This window comes from Bactrocera tryoni, chromosome 5, assembly GCF_016617805.1.
Source record: "Bactrocera tryoni isolate S06 chromosome 5, CSIRO_BtryS06_freeze2, whole genome shotgun sequence".
NCBI classification, from domain to species: domain Eukaryota; kingdom Metazoa; phylum Arthropoda; class Insecta; order Diptera; family Tephritidae; genus Bactrocera; species Bactrocera tryoni.
Window position 1 is genome coordinate 65,452,922 of NC_052503.1, and position 18,005 is coordinate 65,470,926.

The window sequence follows — 18,005 nt, forward strand, 5'->3', positions numbered from 1 at the left end:
GCTTTTCCGAAAACATGCTCTATTAATAAACTAATATACTGATGAGTATAAAGGTAATTTTGCTAACCATATGATTTTACTTCAACATCAGAACGAAAAGTTTTGTAATTTTCGTATTGCATTACCCAATTTACTGTAAAGCTTATGTATGTGGAATCATTAGACTTGGCAAAAAAGCGTTATTAAATTTTTAAAGAAATTATCGTTATAAAACGATTTTCATAAAAATTTAATGAAAAACGATATCAAGAATTTAATTATGGGATAATCGATTTATAAATTTTGCTTCAACCCAAATACCATATCGATACATTATCAACAATCCCTACGAAGCAAGGCGCGAAATACCATACAGCACATTTGAAAGACTAATGAAGTCAGAATCTGCAAGGAAAATTTGCATTTGAGCGAATTTCAAGGAATATTTTAATAAAATGAGTGGATTTTCAAGCAAAAGAAAGTTTCCGGAAAACGGCAATGCAAACAAAAATGGAGATACCGCCTCTGGAAAGCAACAAAAGAAATGGTTTGTTAATGGCGAAATTATGATTACAAACTGGTGATGATTTTATGAAAAATTTATATATTTACTTGTTTTCATAATCTCACAAAGGAACGATGAGGAAGATGATGACTTTGATGGAATGGATTTTGATATGGGTGGAGAAGGGGGTGATGATAAAGATGTGCTACTAGGAGAAGGTCCGGAGAACCAACAAACCTCTGTGAAATGGTCTAGAGTTGATCCCCCCAATTTAGATCCTTCTGTTGACGAATTAACATTTCAACAAATAGATATAGAAAATTACTTGGGCGAACCTATGCCTGGAATGCCAGGTCCACAGATTGGACCGGTACCAATAATACGCATGTTTGGTATTACAATGGAAGGAAACTCGGTTTGTTGTCATGTGCATGGTTTCTGCCCTTATTTCTATATAGCAGCGCCACGTAGTTTCGAACGGAATCACTGCAATGCCTTGCGCGAAGCTTTGGACAAAAAGGTATTAGCAGATATGCGCAGCAACAAGAATAATGTACAAGAAGCTGTGTTAGAAGTACAGCTTGTGGAACGCCTTAATATTTACGGTTATCAAGGCGATGATAAGCAACGCTATATAAAAATAACAGTAACAGTGCCTAAATTGGTTGCAGCAGCAGTGCGATTACTTTCCAATCAAATAATATTGTCGGATTTCGATTTTCAAGACTGTCGTGCCTTTGAAAGCAATATTGACTTCGATATACGTTTCATGGTTGATACACATGTAGTGGGTTGTAATTGGATAGAATTGCCAGCGGGTACATGGCGTATACGCAATAAAAATACTAAACCGCAACCAGAATCACGTTGTCAAATCGAAGTAGATGTGGCCTATGACAAATTTATATCACATGAACCCGAAGGAGAGTGGTCTAAGGTAGCGCCTTTTCGTATACTATCATTCGATATTGAATGTGCTGGACGTAAAGGTATTTTTCCTGAAGCTAAAATGGATCCGGTCATACAGATCGCCAACATGGTTATACGTCAAGGCGATCCCGAACCTTTCATAAGAAACGTTTTTACTTTGAACAACTGCGCGCCTATTGTTGGTTCCGAAGTACGTTGTTTTCCCAAAGAGACGGAACTTTTAGATGCCTGGTCGAGTTTTGTGCGCGAAGTCGATCCGGATATTTTAACCGGCTATAATATAAATAATTTTGATATACCCTACCTTCTTAACCGTGCTGCACACTTGAAGGTGAAGAATTTCGAATATCTCGGACGCATAAGAAATATCCGTTCAGTCATTAAAGAACAAGTGTTACAATCAAAGCAAATGGGTAGACGAGAGAACAAGTATGTAAACTTTGAGGGGCGTGTTCCCTTCGATTTGCTCTTCGTGCTGTTGCGCGACTATAAGCTGCGCTCATACACATTAAATGCAGTGAGCTATCACTTTTTACAAGAGCAGAAAGAAGATGTGCATCACAGCATCATCACAGATCTACAAAATGGTGATGAGCAAACACGTCGTCGTTTGGCTATGTATTGTCTTAAGGATGCTTACTTACCCTTGCGTTTGCTAGACAAACTTATGTCTATTGTCAATTACATGGAAATGGCGAGGGTCACGGGTGTGCCGTTGGAATCTTTATTAACACGTGGTCAACAGATTAAAGTGCTAAGTCAATTGTTACGTGCCGCGCGTACCAAGGGTTTTATAATGCCCGCCCACCAGTCGAAGGCGTCTGAAGAGCAATATGAGGGCGCTACAGTTATAGAACCAAAACGTGGTTATTATGCCGATCCCATAGCGACACTTGATTTTGCTTCTCTATATCCTAGTATTATGATTGCACATAATCTTTGCTATACCACACTAGTGCAGCCGGGTATGAAAGAGCGTCTAGGTCTAACAGATTCCCAAGTAGAACGTACGCCAGCCAACAATACATTTGTACGATCGGAAGTGCGTAACGGACTGCTACCAGAAATTCTGCAATCTCTACTGGCTGCGCGTAAGCGTGCCAAAAATGATTTGAAGGTAAATGCTACAAATATGCTTTGAATTTTTTTTTTTTTTTCAATAATTTTACTTTTTTTTTTAGGTTGAAAAAGATCCCTTCCGGCGTAAGGTGCTCGATGGTCGACAATTGGCTTTGAAAATATCCGCCAATTCAGTGTATGGTTTCACAGGTGCACAGGTCGGTAAATTACCTTGTTTGGAAATATCGGGCAGTGTCACCGCTTACGGGCGTACAATGATCGAGTTGACAAAAAATGAGGTGGAGACACATTACAAAATCGCTAATAATTACGAAAATGATGCAGTCGTCATTTACGGTGACACAGATTCGGTGATGGTGAACTTTGGTGTAAAAACATTGGAACGCGCAATGGAACTCGGCCGTGAAGCGGCCGAAATAGTTAGCGCCAAGTTTGTGCGACCCATTAAGTTGGAATTCGAAAAGGTTTACTACCCTTATTTGCTAATCAATAAGAAACGTTATGCTGGTTTGTATTTCACGCGTCCTGAAACATATGACAAAATGGACTGCAAAGGTGTGTGCGTTTATTTTTTTCTTTACTTTTTTACTCAATATTTAATGAGTTTCCATTCCAGGCATTGAAACCGTGCGTCGCGATAATTCACCACTGGTTGCCAATCTCATGAACACTTGCTTGCAAAAATTGCTTATCGAACGCAATCCCGATGGCGCCGTAGAATATGCGAAACGCGTCATAGCCGATTTGCTCTGCAACCGCGTCGACATCTCACAGCTGGTGATTACTAAAGAATTGGCAAAGACTGATTATGCTGCTAAGCAGGCGCATGTAGAATTAGCGAACAAAATGAAGAAACGTGATCCTGGCACAGCACCTAAATTGGGTGATCGGGTACCTTACGTGATTTGCGCTGCAGCAAAGAATACGCCCGCCTACATGAAGGCTGAGGATCCACTGTATGTCCTCGAGAATTGTGTGCCCATTGACGCTAATTACTATTTGGAGCAACAACTATCGAAACCATTGTTACGCATATTCGAACCACTGCTCGGAGATCGCGCCGAATCTATACTGTTGAGTAAGTTATCAGAATTTATTAGCTTAGATTTGTATTTTTCAACAAAAACTTCTTCTGCACACAGAGGGTGAACACACACGAACGCGTTCTGTGGTAACCTCAAAGGTTGGTGGTCTGGCTGGCTTTATGACTAAGAAATCGTCATGTCTTGGCTGTCGTGCACTCATGCCGAATGGTTATGAAAAGGCAGCGTTATGTCCACATTGTGAGCCTCGCATGAGTGAACTTTATCAACGCGAAATCGTGGCAAAACGCTCGCTGGAAGAGACTTTCGATCGCTTGTGGACAGAGTGTCAACGTTGTCAGGGTTCCCTCCATGAAGAGGTGTTGTGTTCGAATCGAGATTGTCCGATCTTTTACATGCGTCAAAAGATACGCATGGATTTGGATACACAGGAAAAGCGCGTACAGCGCTTCGGTGCGCCGGATTGGTGACGCATTACCGTTTATATTGCATGAATAGTTTATAAGTGTTTTGTGTCTGATTGCGAATCGGTTGCTAAGAATACTATATTTATATTTTATTTGTTTTACCTCTAAATAACGGAACTTGAAATGCTCTATCCAAATTTGGTTTGTCTGAGTACAATAAATTAAAATGTTGAGAAACAGTGTGTAAAATGTCATGGTTATGCGGATGAAATTCTGAGGATAGTGCAGCCTGAAAAACTTCGCTCTAATGAGGTTTTCCTGAGAATAATGGAGTCTTTTAACTTTGAACTACATAGAAAATGCCTTATCTAATCTATGATACGATCAACTGCATAATAAAACAAGAAAATACATTAATTTGGATTGCACCGGAGCTATAATACCCTTTACAAATAAATAATAATAATAACATATAGTTCGAAACACTATAGTACTTAACAATCTGTTAAGAGACTGTGAAAATTTCGTTAAATAATCTAGTGAAATAAAAAAGTTTTCCTTGCGAGAACTTGATTTTGTTCATTCAGTTTGTATAGCAGTCCTTTGCATAATGATCCGATCTAAACAATTTCTTCGGAGATTCCACCGTTTTCATAACCGGAACGGACCCGGACTCTTATCCGGCCGACAACAACAACAATGATCAGATTATTAGAGAGAAAAGGACGTGTTCAAAATTTCACAGCGGTATTTTAATGTATTGGGAACTAGTTTGCGTATATACAGACGGAAGAGGGCCCTGTCAATATCGACGCTTTTGAATTCTATATATAACATATGTATATATATTTTTTATAGGGTCTACGACGTTTTCGTTGAGTGTTTCAACTTTGTAGCAAACTTAATAAACCCTGTACAGGGTATAAAATAGAAATTTAACACGCGTTCTTGACATTTTTCCACTTAATTAAACTTTGCGTGGTGTTTTATAGATAATACCACAACTTATTTTTATCTTTTTTATTAATGCTATATCGTTTTTTTTTGTTTTTTGTTTTTACAAAGATACCGCGCCAATCGTTGACTATAAACTAAAAAAAACCTACAATGCGCGTTGGTAGTGAAAAGCACAGCGCTACCCTATTTTTATGATGTTTGGTGTTAATCAAGTTTTTAAATTTGGCAAACTAATTATTGGAAATTGATAATTTTTGTAAACACGACTAAAGGAAACGGATTAACGATTCGACTTTACATTTGTTTATGTCACAGTCAATTAAGACATGACTTTAAACACTTTAGTTGAGCAATAGCTTGCTTCAGAAATTACGTTTTGATATTTTTAAGCCCGTAATATTGTAGATTATTTGTTAGGGAGCGCCGTTGTGAAGTCACATCATAGTAGTGTTTCGTTTTTATCAATACGTTTTCTTATTAATATACACTTGCAATTGCCTTATGTGCTGTCTACCAACAATTTACTTGATTTCACATACGTGTTTTTTTATATGTAAGTATATAAAATGCATATAGTAATTACTTAAAATTAAGAACAAATAAAATAGTTTAAAGAACTTTTTTTGGGTAAAGTTGTTATGGGACAAGGAGTTTTTTCTATATTTCTAGTTGCACTATTTACGACTTTGCAACGTATTGGAAAGCCAATCCATCGCTTGATCTAAGCCTTCACCTTTGGTCGCTGATGTTTTGAATATTTGAAAAGTTCGATTTTTTAAATTTTCCAAACCCAGCGCATGATGCACTTCCGCCACGGTCATACAACCCTCCATATCCTGTTTGTTGGCGAGCACAACAAGTATGGCGCCGGCAAGTTCTTCTTCCTATAAGTAAAAAAAAAAAAAAAAACAATATTCCTTAAGAACTTAATATATATAGTATTTAAAAAATACGCACTCGCAACATGTACAGCAGTTCATCTTTAGATATGCCTATCCGATCTCGATCTGCAGAATCCACTACATAAATTATAGCATCTGTGTTACTATAGTAACAACGCCAATACGGTCTAAATGCCAAAGAAAATTAAATAAAGTTTTTTCTTATAAGTTATTTAATTTACAAACCTTATACTTGTCTGACCACCCAAATCCCATACCTGGAATTTTAAATTCTTGTACGTAACCTGTTCGACATTGAAGCCAATAGTCGGAATTGTTGTGACCACTTCACCAACTTGCAGACGATAAAGAATGGTCGTTTTGCCAGCGCCATCCAGCCCCAATATCAGTATGCGCATTTCGCGTGAACCGAGCAGACCACGAAAGTAACTTAATACACCACCTAAGAATAATACAAACTGTTTTAGCTACTAAAAAGTAATTTTTGTTGTCAATTTTTTTTTGAAGAGTTTATTCACAACACCGGCAGACATACAATTGGCATAAAGGTTCTATTTCCAACTTAGCCAATCTGTCATTGCTGCCACACGTAGAACTTACCCATTTTATTATCACTACAATACGTTGGTGGCTGGTATTAATATACTTATTATTTATATTGTTGGTATATAGCTTGATTTAGTTGTTTTCCCTATAAAAGTTAATGCACGCACATTTGGTTTAATTATAATAAATACATATGTGAAAATAGTCCGTATTTTCACTTTTTTTATAGGCAGACGATGAGAACGGTTTGATTTATGTCAAAAATTGTTTGTCATGCGTAGCGGTTATGACGTGTCTGTGTAAAGAGAACACAGTGTTGCATTACAAGTGAAACGGTTAAAATAAAATGCGTATACCTTTGTTTTTAATTTTCTTTGTTTAATAATAAAAAGTTATTTTTACAAAGAATAATTATGTAAATAAAGACGCTGCTATATATCAGTAGTCAATTAGCAGTAAATGACCAGCAAACTATATATTAATACCAACGGAAATCATTCAGCTGAATATCATTTACGTATAAAATTTAAATACAAATAAAATATAAATTGTTTTAAATTAACTTATTTATTTCCTTCTCTTTCGTATTTAATATTTATTTCAATATTTCTTAAGAACTACAATTTAAAGTTTATTGATTGCTAAATATTATTTAAATGATTACACAAACTATTGTATGCTTTGATATTGATTTCATTATAATTCTCGTCATAACCTCAAGCACACGGATGCAAGTTTTTATGCATATGTATGTATGAATCTTTTGAAATTCATATTTTTTTGCGTTCATGTTGCTGTTGTTGGGTTTTAATGCGATTGCTAAATAAAAAATTAATATTATTACATGTACATACAGTAAAGAGCCTTTTTTAATACCATTACATACATATTCCCTTTTGTGTTTAACGTCTTATTAAATATACATTATTTTAGCATTGTTTGTTTTTTATTGTTTACAACTTATGTAAAGCAAAAGTTTACTATATAGTACATTTTTGTAATACTTCATTTTATACTTGAATTTATAAATATACATGTATATATATATAAAGCACACACAGATATATAGCTATGAATATTGTAGAGTTTTAAAAATAATTCTCAAAAAACAAAGACAATGTTTCTCTTAGTTTAATTAAGCTTTTTTGTTTTTTATTTTATTGCATTAGAAAATGTACTGGAGTTAATACACCTAGTAAAAATGTGTCTTAGTAAAACGATGTGCTAGAAAATATCAGTCGGAAATGTTCAAAACACTGTTATTCAATTCCCTTATTAGATATTAAGTTAACGAACATTTGTAGAAATTGTATCTTTCATATTACTTATAAATTTTATTTTCTCATTTTCTTCAAGTGCTTTGAAGTTTGTTATTTGTTATTGAGAAAGTTTCATATCAATAAATCAAAAGAAAAAAAAACGCTTGTAAAAACTAACTGCTGTAAAAACATAAACTTTTTAAATTAACTAAATTGTAGTAACAAATAAATATAATCAATTTTAGGTGAGACTTTCTATGAAATATATATATACATATCCACGTGATTGCCACTTTTACTCATATATGTATATAGGTATTGAAATAATAAGCTAATTAATAATTTTCCTTCACTTTCTATGTTTTAAAAATTAAAATGTCATTCCATACAATTTTATTAATTATACATACTCGTAGCTTTATTTAGTGTATATTTCAATTTATTAAAGAGCTGTTAAAAATATTTTATCTATGTGTAAGTTAAATGGTAATGTGAACGTATTTTTAGCATGTTTGGCTGACTAGAATGTTTGGTGCAAATTGTTAGCTTTTTAGTTAAACTTTTTTATATTTTTTATTAAATATTTTTATTTGATGGTATAAGATAGAATGGTTTGAAATGTACAGTTCTTATACGCGCAATACGTATACTTGCGTAATTTTGTTGACATATACATATATTTTGCAATTATATTATTATTTTTTGTTGAATTTAATATTATTTTTTATCTTAACGCTCAAATTTATAGTTATCGATGATTGAAACGTTTTCACGAATGTTATCGATTTCCATTACATGTTTAGGTTAACTAGCTTTTTGTTTTGTTTATGTAGCTACTTTTATTTTACATTAACAAATTAAAAAAAGACATCAATTTATATTTTTAATATTATTTTTCGTATTAACAAAAATATTTGGTGTTTTGTTCTCGTTTGTTTATTATATATAGCTTAACTTTCAATCGTAAATTTGCTTGTTCGTTTATACATATGTAAACAATTTAATTTTTGACGCTTTCAAATAAGCAAAATAAATAATTTGCGGCTAACAATATACGCAAAATTATTTCATCTTCAGATTTAGTTTTATTTGTTAATAATAATTTTAAAACACTAAACAAATGTTCTCTATATTGTTTTGCTCACTGACTTTGTATTTATGTTCGTAACTGTATCTACTTATTTACATTTGTTCTGGTGGGAGCAACTATCAGATATTTTAGCGCAGAAAAAATTAAGAGGGGCAAGTGCTAAATGCTGCATAAAATGTTCTAAAAATTGTGCATTTTTTAGAATTTTGTATGGCCATTTGTGATACTTTACAACTACCTTCAAGCTTATTTTATGATTTCTGCATGCTTAATTTTTAGATCTTAATTGTGTGTGTTTTTGGTGGGTCATATGTATATGTGTATATGTAGGCGCATAGTTACGTTTTAAGTAAGTCGGTTTTCAATTTGATGATTTTTTCGGTATAAAACTGACGTTTCCTCCTGTAACTACACCTTGTATTGCAAGTTTGTTGTATTACTTAGAAGTAACAAAATAAATGTGCGTATTAAAATTTTCTTTGTTGTAATTATTAATAACTGCGCTTTATATTTTATTATTAAGTATAAATGCCAAGTATAGATTTTGTAAAAAGCAAATGTCACGTGCATTGAACGTTTGTTTTATGACGCAAAATCAATTACGTTAATATAAAGTAAATACACATACATACTTGCTAGCCAAATTTCGAATTGCGAAAGAGTAGTTGGCTAACGTTTAATATTAAGGCCTCTAAAAAAATATTTTCTAAAAAGAAAAATTTGATTTATTTGTATAAATTAAGCAATATGTAAAATGGTTTTTGCTTCTTCCTTAAATGTATTAATTTATGTCTATTAAGCAGGTCAAATTGTTCTTCAGTTTTACATTGTTTTAAGCTTTTTTTGGGATTTTTAGAATAAATATTATTAATTCATGCACAAAGATATTAGTATTATATGATTTTGTCTTTTCTTGTCGATTCAAAGTAGTGTTTTTGTTGGTATTGATTTAAAAATATAATTAAAAAGTAATAATATAATTAGAAAAAAATAAATAAATAATAAAATAGCATTAAAAAATAAAAATAGGATTATGAAATCAAAATAAAAATGTATTACTTCGAAGTGAAATCGAAATAGTTTAGTAAAAAAAAACTTGTTTAACAAAGATTTTATTTTGAAATTATTTAAAGTATTGATTAATCGGTAAAAATATTGAAATTGAAAACGTACATATATTATCAAAATGGAAACGAAATCGAAATTAAAAAAAAAAAAATTATTTAAAATTTTTAACAGAAACAAAAAAAGCATATTCTTTTAATACGGACAATGTAAATTTTATAATTTTGAATTGAATTATATTTTTAAATATGTTTCTTTATATATTTTGAAATATATTATATAATTTAACTTAATAAACAATGCCTTTTCGGCTAAGTCGAAAATATAAATCTCAAGCTAGAAATGACTTTAAAACTTTCCAACGCCAGATACCACTTTGCTTATCTTTATAGCTTGTTTTACATCAAGAATTTGAAGTAAGCAATACATTTTTCTTATATGTAACAAATTGTTCTCCATATACCTAATGTCATTTCGTTTGCATTTTACTTATTATGCACAATATTTTTCATACTATTTTGAATCGGTTTACGTTGACCACACACATACGGCTGCCCAAACTGCAAATGCACTACAATGTCCTACACATATAACCTTTTGTTCTTGCTAATACTTGCTAGTAAGTATTTACTAAAAATTATTTAACTAAGTTTGCACAGCGAGTGATTAGTCTGAAATAATAAAAATTCCTAACCTAAACTGGCAAAGCTATTTTGCTTATAAACTGCTATCTAAAACTTTTAAGAAGTATCGAACTACAAAAAAAAAAAATTACTTAGTATTAATAATTACATTTGTATTAAGTATATAATTAAATAGGCGCATCAACGAAATAAAACTTACTTATGCTTTGTTCACGCATATTTCACCCAAGCATAATAAATATTATAAACTATAATAATTAGGTTTACATATAATACAGTTTAATACGCTTAGCAAATGCTCCCTACGGCTTGACTATTCACATTACATACATACAAAGTGGTTGTAGCAGTGGCAAATTTTTATATAAATAAGAACTTGTAACATTGTATAAAAATAACGCAAAATTATTTTAATAAATTTGTAAATATATTAAAAGATGTGCAATTTTCATAAGCACTGCTACAACAACGTTGCATTGCTAACACAAACCATTTCATTTTTGAACCACCTCTACACACCCCGTTACTTAAAGCACTTGAAAAAATGCCATTGTTTGTTTACCTTTACGATCGTGACATGCCTGCGTATTTGCCTAAACATTTGCTATGGGTGCATTGCGCGTCTCCGCATCCCGATTCGACTTATCCTACACGTACTGATAGTGCGCCAACTCAGTGCCACCACCTTCACCATCGGCGTTGCCACGCAATAGCGGTTCTTGTTCCACCGTTGTACGGCCCACCTGCATATCCATATCGTAGTAATTCATCCAATCGACGTGACGCGGTTGCACTAAGCCAAAACATTTGCATTCCAAAAAATCGACCAAGTTGTTGAATGGTCCACGTGTGAAAGGACTATGTCCACCTTTCGCCTGAAAGTGGCGGTAGCGTCCACGATTCATGCGCTCATTGGTAGTCATACCCAAGCAGACGACTTGATATGTCTGGCAAATTGTTAGCAGCACAACCCAGGAGAGATGTAACAATGCATTCGCCATCACCCAACCCACCCAGGCATTACAATTGGCTATGTCCATAATTGCTTTTTGGAAATCCGCCAGCGGTACGAGCGTAAAGTAGACATTACATTGATAGATATAATAACAGGCGCCACCATATAACATCCAACCGCACATGATGAGTAACATCCAGAGGAAACCCATAAAGTAAGCGTGGTTCTTGAGACCAATACAATTGCCCACCCAGGGGCAGTGATGATCGAAACGCGCAACGCAACGATCGCAAACGCTGCAATGCTTTGAACGTATCGGACGCCGTACCAGACAGCCGGAGCAGAAAGAAGAGGGTTCAAACCCAATACCTCCGCGTTCTGACAATTCGACAATCGTCTGTAATATAAAATTTTTGTATTGTGAATTAATCAAATAATAAGATATGTGTAGCGGAAGAACTAAAATAAAGTTTATAAGAGGCATATGTGCACATTTAGTTCATAAAAAACTGTCTTAGCACGCAATCTATCAAAGGAATTCTTACTTTAAAACGTTGCTCCTGCGTCGGTCGTATAATACCTGGATCACCTTTCCATGATTTCATAAAACATACCCAAAGTGCTGCAGAGCAAGCCAAAAACACTATGGTTTCCGCAAACGAAACCGCATCCACAATATATACAATCCACGTGACGTAGAACCACGCTTTCGTCGCCAGATACACGCTTAACGGTAATAATGCCAGCAAATGCTCATCGAATAATGCCTTACCAAGCGTATGGAAGATGCCATACAAGCATCCAAGAAGGAAGAATTTAATTATATACAGTGTATTTAGTGTAAATACGACGCCAGCTAAATAAAACGCCGTGAATGGACAGGCAACCATTGCCCACCAACGTAGACGTTTGTCATGACGCAAGCGTGATATTAATGACCGTTGTGTTTGGGTTTTTTGTGAAGCCTCACGTACGCGATCTAATACTTTGGAACCAATCCAAATTGCGCCTGCCTGTGATTCCAGCATTGTTAAAGGCGTTTCGCCACGCAAATTAGGAACGTCGAGGGAGGCGCGTGATTTTAGAACCAATGTAGAAATCGCAGTAGCGTTGCGTGCCAGTATGGCCCAATGTAATGCAGTGTTGCCGTGCGTGTAATCGACCATAGCTGGATTTGCGCCAAGCGTGAGCAATAAACGTACGGGATCCAGTGCACAGACCTAACAACAAGTTATTGTATATTTTAATGACCACATGCAAATTTATAATTTTAAAATTTACCTTCCAAGCGGCCCACATGAGCGCAGTCATCCCGCCACGATCTTGCAAATCTGGATCAACACCTTTTGCTATGAAATAGGCAACCAAAGCTGTGTGCGCAAACTGTGCTGCAATGTGTATGCAGGAACAACCCTCGGCATCACGTATGCGCGGATCAGCACTAGCATTCATCAGCAGCACAACAGAACCGAGATGCCCTTGCCTTGTTGCCCAATGTAAGGGTGTAGCATTCAATTCACCACCTACGGCATCTACAATGGCGCCTTTCTCCAGGAAATAACGTATTATATCACGCCTATTATTAATGGCTGCCCAATGTAGCAAAGTTACAGTCTCACTATCCGGTTGATTAACATCCCAACCTGATTCAATAAGTTCACGTACACGTGCTATAGCGCCATACTGTGTCGCTTTGACTATATCGAATCCGCTGTAATCTGGTTCCACCGGTGCGGTGGGTGGCTGCTGTGCCATAAGTGCAGCTTGACGTTCAGCATCGCGATCATTTTCCGTACCAGGCACACATGAGCCAGTCGTAGCGACATTGCAAGCGGTCTGATACATGGTACTGGGATATTGATGTAACCGTGATAGGAATAGACTTGCTTCAACTATAATAAGTAAGTATTTAATTACTTTTTTTTATTTCTAAATCTATATTTACAAGTCAAAGCAGCGATGTATAAATATACTTTGTCGCTTACCTATTCAATTGCAACTTTTTTCTTAACACTAACCAGTGGGGTCCTTAAAAATGAATCAGCCTGCAGCCGTTGCTGCTATCATAAAACGCACTTATGCGTTGGTATGAGTGTTGGAGCACTCAATCCAGCATTAGGGGCAATTTTAAGCAGCTTATACAAAAACACTTGGTAAATATACACTGCGTTTTATGAACGCGCCATTTAACTACGCAATTTGACTTTTTCAATAGATAAATACTTTTTTTCACGCTAGTTAAAAGAAAAAGCCAAATTTTATCACGCAACTCGGAAAAAGTAGATTACACTCAAAAATTTGACCACTTTTGACATTTCAAGTGACAATTCGCTGCTGTTGTCAGTGGGGGTGACATTTTTCCTAAAGATATGTGTTTGTGTGTATATTGTCATGTGCAATGGTACGAAAGTGGCGACAAAAGAAACGAACCAATTAGCGATGATGCCATCGCAAACAAATAAAATGTTATACCCTTTAGACACAGCGAATTATATGTATTAAAGCAGTGGAATTCAACTATGACGTCATGACATCTGCTCCAAACTGTTGTTGCTATCGTAGCGGCAGAAACATTCTGAAATAATTTGAACTATTAAGAAAACCTACCATTTGTTAATAATGTATGAAATAAAACGAATATTTCCCCTCATCATATTTTATTTTGCTGACTTCTTCGTGTTTTATTCATTTTATTTGACCATATCATAAAGTTAAATAGTTTTACACTTAATTATGCTATGATGATAAAATTAAAAAATATACATTATAGTTTTTTCTTATGTTTTAAGAAATACATACATACATATATGTATGTGTATGTGTTGCTTTGCCTGTTACAACACTGCAAAGGAACAGTGGGCGCTAAACTAATCATACAGCGTAAAACAAAGTTTACCGATTATTATTTGTAATTAATTGGATTGGAAATTTATCTGAAATAGTTTCTAAAAACTATAACTTTTTACTATCACACATTTTTTCGCTACATAAAGGTCTTTTTCAATTAAATGCTCCCACTATTCTCTTACAGTATTGCACACATATTTTGTTTCTGTCACTTTTCATATAAAATGTGTGACTGTCAATATTTTTTTATTAAAGTTTATTTTATTTTTGCAGATCATTAATGATCAATGATGTTGCTTAGTTTTTTAAGCCTATGATATATATTTATTTATTAGTATTATGCCTTGGGATATATAATGTATAATATAAAAAATAACGTTTACAACGTTTATACGCTTTTTTTTTATTAGTTTCTATATTTTACAAAAATGCGTTTTTCACTTATAATTATGCAAGTTTATTTTTTAATATTTGCTTTAGGGTTTCTTTTCTAGTTTTTGTATATATTTCTTTCTACTGTTTTGGGCTGGATAAGTGTTTTTATTGATTTGTTGTGTTTTTGTTTTACATTTAGACTTTTGAGTTTTACTTTTATGTTAAATTCCTTAATTTGTCGCCATGTTAACCGATCAAAAATGTTGGCGCAGGAAATGTGTACATGCAAAAGATTTGTTAGTGTAAAATTAACGGTTTGCAAGTGCGTTAAATTGTGTATTTTTGTTAAATAAAAATGTAAATAGCAATGCAGAAAATATAGTAGTTTAGTTACAAATATGCAGTTTTTAGTTTTTTGAAATACATCTAATATATTATTCAAGAGTAAAAATCATTGGTATGTTTATTGTACAAGGATATAGGGAGATGGAGGTAGTGAGCGCAGCTAAGAGCTTTGATGAATATATGTTTGTATTTAGTATTAAATATTATTTTTACGAGTTTAGGTGGGCCGATGCATATTTGCTTGCGCTTAAATTTATTCAGCATTTGCAGTTTCTTACTATTATGTATGTATATATACTGTGTTGACCATGTAACTTCTGTCAGAGCAGTGTTGTGATATTACGCAATATTCTTTTATTTGATAGTGGCAATATTTCTATTTTACACATTGATATACTATTTGCAAATTTGTATGTGTGTGTGTGTTTTTAATATATTTCTAACATTTATAAAGCTCAAAAATTTTAGCAGTTACAGATATATGTACTTATACTTATTTTATTACAATGCTGGTTGGTTCCCGAAACTGACAAGCTGCGCTCAATTGCCGTAAATAATATTCTTAATAAACAATTTTATTAAATTTTCATAATTTTCAACTGCCAACACACTCTTGTTAATCGACTTTGATCGATAGTTCGCTGAATGCTGTCATAGATAATTAACGGAAACGGAAACACATCAGTAGGAGAATTAATTACAGGAATAATTACCGAGTATTTTCATAGTTTCACTAGAAAAAAGCAGACTAAAATGGGCTAATAAGAAGCAATATTATATTGCGATGTATGCAGCAAATTATTAATTAGTTTATAAAAGGTTTGTGGTGTTGATATGTGATGGAAAGTGTGTAAGCCGCTTTCGCTAATCTTACTTAAGATATGAGAGAAATATACAGCTTATTAGTGCGTGGAATGCTTCTTGAATAAAAATCCAAATTGTGTTTAGGCAATCTGCCGCAGAAAGTGTGTTATTTAAATCCTGGTAGTGACGAAAATATGTTGACTGTAAAAACATAAAAATGTTAAAATTAAAACTAAAATAAGAGAAATACATATGAATTTAATCGTTTACCTGTGATTGTAGTGCCAACGCAAAATATTCTTATGCATCTTAAGATTTCGTCCGTATTTATTATATAGTATAATAACAGCATATATGTATGTACATATAATATTTATAACTTCCCGAATTAATTGTTGAGTATAAATTTTGCGTTTTTCTGTCATATTGCAATTGTAACTGTTCGAAAAATAAAACATGAACAACAGTACAAATCGAAAAGAATATACAAAGTATTATTAAATGTTCAAAGTGTATGTAATTAAAAATTATTTGTGTACAACTTGTTATTTAATTTCTTTTAATTAAATATAATGAATACAAAATAAAAACCAAGAGTGTTTTTTGTTTATTTAAGTTAATTTTTTATTGCATAAATTAAAAACAATTACTTTTTTTCGCTGGTTTGTTGTAAAATACAATATAAATTATTTAAAATTAAATTAAATTGGTTTACGTAAAAATTATTGTTACAATTTGTTTTTTTTTTGTAGTGTGTAGAGTTAAGAGTTTGCAGGGATATGGTGTCAAAATAAACTTAAAATTAATTATGTAAAAATCGGTACTTTAATGTACTTTATATATAAGTAAATATATTATAAAATTAAAACAAACAAAACTTGTGAAAGAAAAAGAAAAGTTAAAATTAAACAATAACAACAGTTAAAATACACTTTTCTTTACTTTCAACTATTAGCTAATATAGAATATAAATGTGAGTAAGGATAAACTGATTGGTTGTACGGTGTGTAAGACACGGTGAGCGCGAGCATAGCAAAAAAATGTATGTAAAAAGCTGTGTTGCATACAAACATGATGAATACGCATTGCTATGTATGCAAGTTCATTACTATTTGCTTGTTGTTGGTCTATGTTTGTATGTTATGTGCGGCAGGAGAGCGCTACTATATTATGTAGTTAAAGTGTACCCTTATTTAACATTACTGTTTTTTTTTTGTTCGCTCTTGTTTTTAGTGTTGCTTTATTTTTGCATATTTTCGTAGATTTTCGCATATCTTCTGTGTTTTTTTTTTTAAATTACGCAGATGTCGGTGTATGCTAGTTATATTTTAATAAAAAATATAGATGCGCTCGAATTTACAGGCATTGACGCATAAATACATATGTATGTATGTGTGCATATTTTGTGTTTTTGTTCGTCTGTATACATATGCTTAACACTTCGTTTGCCAATCATTGCTCATACAATGTCGCTGATTATCTTTTTTTTAGCTTTTTATTACTTTTTATTTTAATTTTTTTGTTTGCATTCGTCTTTCGTTTCGATTTTTTCATTTACACGCACACGTTTGCACTTTTCAAAGAGTTCGTTTCACACATTTCACACCTACAGATAATCATTACATTACACGCTGCTCATTCTACTTTGCAATACTATCTATTACTTTTACTATTTGCTGCTTCTGCTACTACTTTTGTTTGGTGGTTGTGGGTTACATTTGTATGCATTTGCCTGACTTATTAACTGTATGTATGTATGTAGTTATGTTGTATGTAATGCTTTACAGCTGCGCTTAATAATAATTATAAACTTGTTCAGCATCTTCTGTTAATTTGTTGTATATAAGTAGGTTGTATATACTACTTTTATGTGTGTGTATTGCAATTCTTTGCTACATCCTTAGCCTAGATGTGTGTGTGTGTGTATTATTTATAAATACATGTTTGTTACAACATATTTAATCTTCGATTTGTTTCAACACATTTGCATGTGCATATATGTATATATATAAGTAGTATTAATTCAATTTCATTTTTTTTTCTATTTTTCTTAATAAAAAAATTGCAGCAATTGTTATAGGAAAGTATTTCGCGGGGGGATAGGTAGCGCGTTAATTTGTTTGTTTGTGTATTGTATAATTTCTTGTTTACATATAAATATATATGTATGTATGTATATATCTACATATATAATATTAATATTATATACATATTTCTTGTATATATGTATGTATGTGTGTACGCTAGTTTATTTAAAAGCAAAAAACGCAAA

At 32.9% G+C, this 18,005-nt stretch overlaps 3 protein-coding genes across 6 annotated transcripts; 1 reads left to right on the forward strand and 2 right to left on the reverse strand.

Annotated features, from left to right (window-relative positions):
- Positions 1-324: 324 nt before the first annotated feature.
- Positions 325-4,186, forward strand: LOC120777074 (DNA polymerase delta catalytic subunit). Its single transcript, XM_040108202.1, has 5 exons — positions 325-526; positions 614-2,531; positions 2,596-3,049; positions 3,111-3,572; positions 3,637-4,186. Exons 1-5 carry the CDS (start codon positions 435-437, stop codon positions 4,005-4,007), a joined length of 3,297 nt encoding a protein of 1,098 aa, XP_039964136.1. The 5' UTR covers positions 325-434; the 3' UTR covers positions 4,008-4,186.
- A 763-nt stretch (positions 4,187-4,949) lies between these two features.
- Positions 4,950-6,600, reverse strand: LOC120778517 (ADP-ribosylation factor-like protein 1). The gene is made up of 4 exons (XM_040110352.1): positions 6,404-6,600; positions 6,029-6,245; positions 5,859-5,970; positions 4,950-5,785 (listed from the first exon to the last, which is right to left on the reverse strand). Exons 1-4 carry the CDS (start codon positions 6,405-6,407, stop codon positions 5,576-5,578), a joined length of 543 nt encoding a protein of 180 aa, XP_039966286.1. The 5' UTR covers positions 6,408-6,600; the 3' UTR covers positions 4,950-5,575.
- Positions 6,601-9,995: 3,395 nt separating this feature from the next.
- On the reverse strand, positions 9,996-13,686 carry LOC120777991 (palmitoyltransferase Hip14). Of its 4 annotated transcripts, none has more exons than XM_040109641.1 (4): positions 13,381-13,686; positions 12,644-13,248; positions 11,908-12,582; positions 9,996-11,759 (listed from the first exon to the last, which is right to left on the reverse strand). In XM_040109641.1, the coding sequence occupies exons 2-4, from the start codon at positions 13,205-13,207 to the stop codon at positions 11,055-11,057; spliced, it is 1,944 nt and encodes a 647-aa protein (XP_039965575.1). In that variant the 5' UTR covers positions 13,208-13,248; positions 13,381-13,686; the 3' UTR covers positions 9,996-11,054. The 4 variants fall into 4 exon arrangements, with proteins under 4 accessions (XP_039965575.1, XP_039965573.1, XP_039965574.1 ...); XM_040109639.1 differs by having other exon boundaries at positions 12,644-13,254; XM_040109640.1 differs by having other exon boundaries at positions 13,348-13,686.
- Between the last annotated feature and the right edge of the window lie 4,319 nt (positions 13,687-18,005).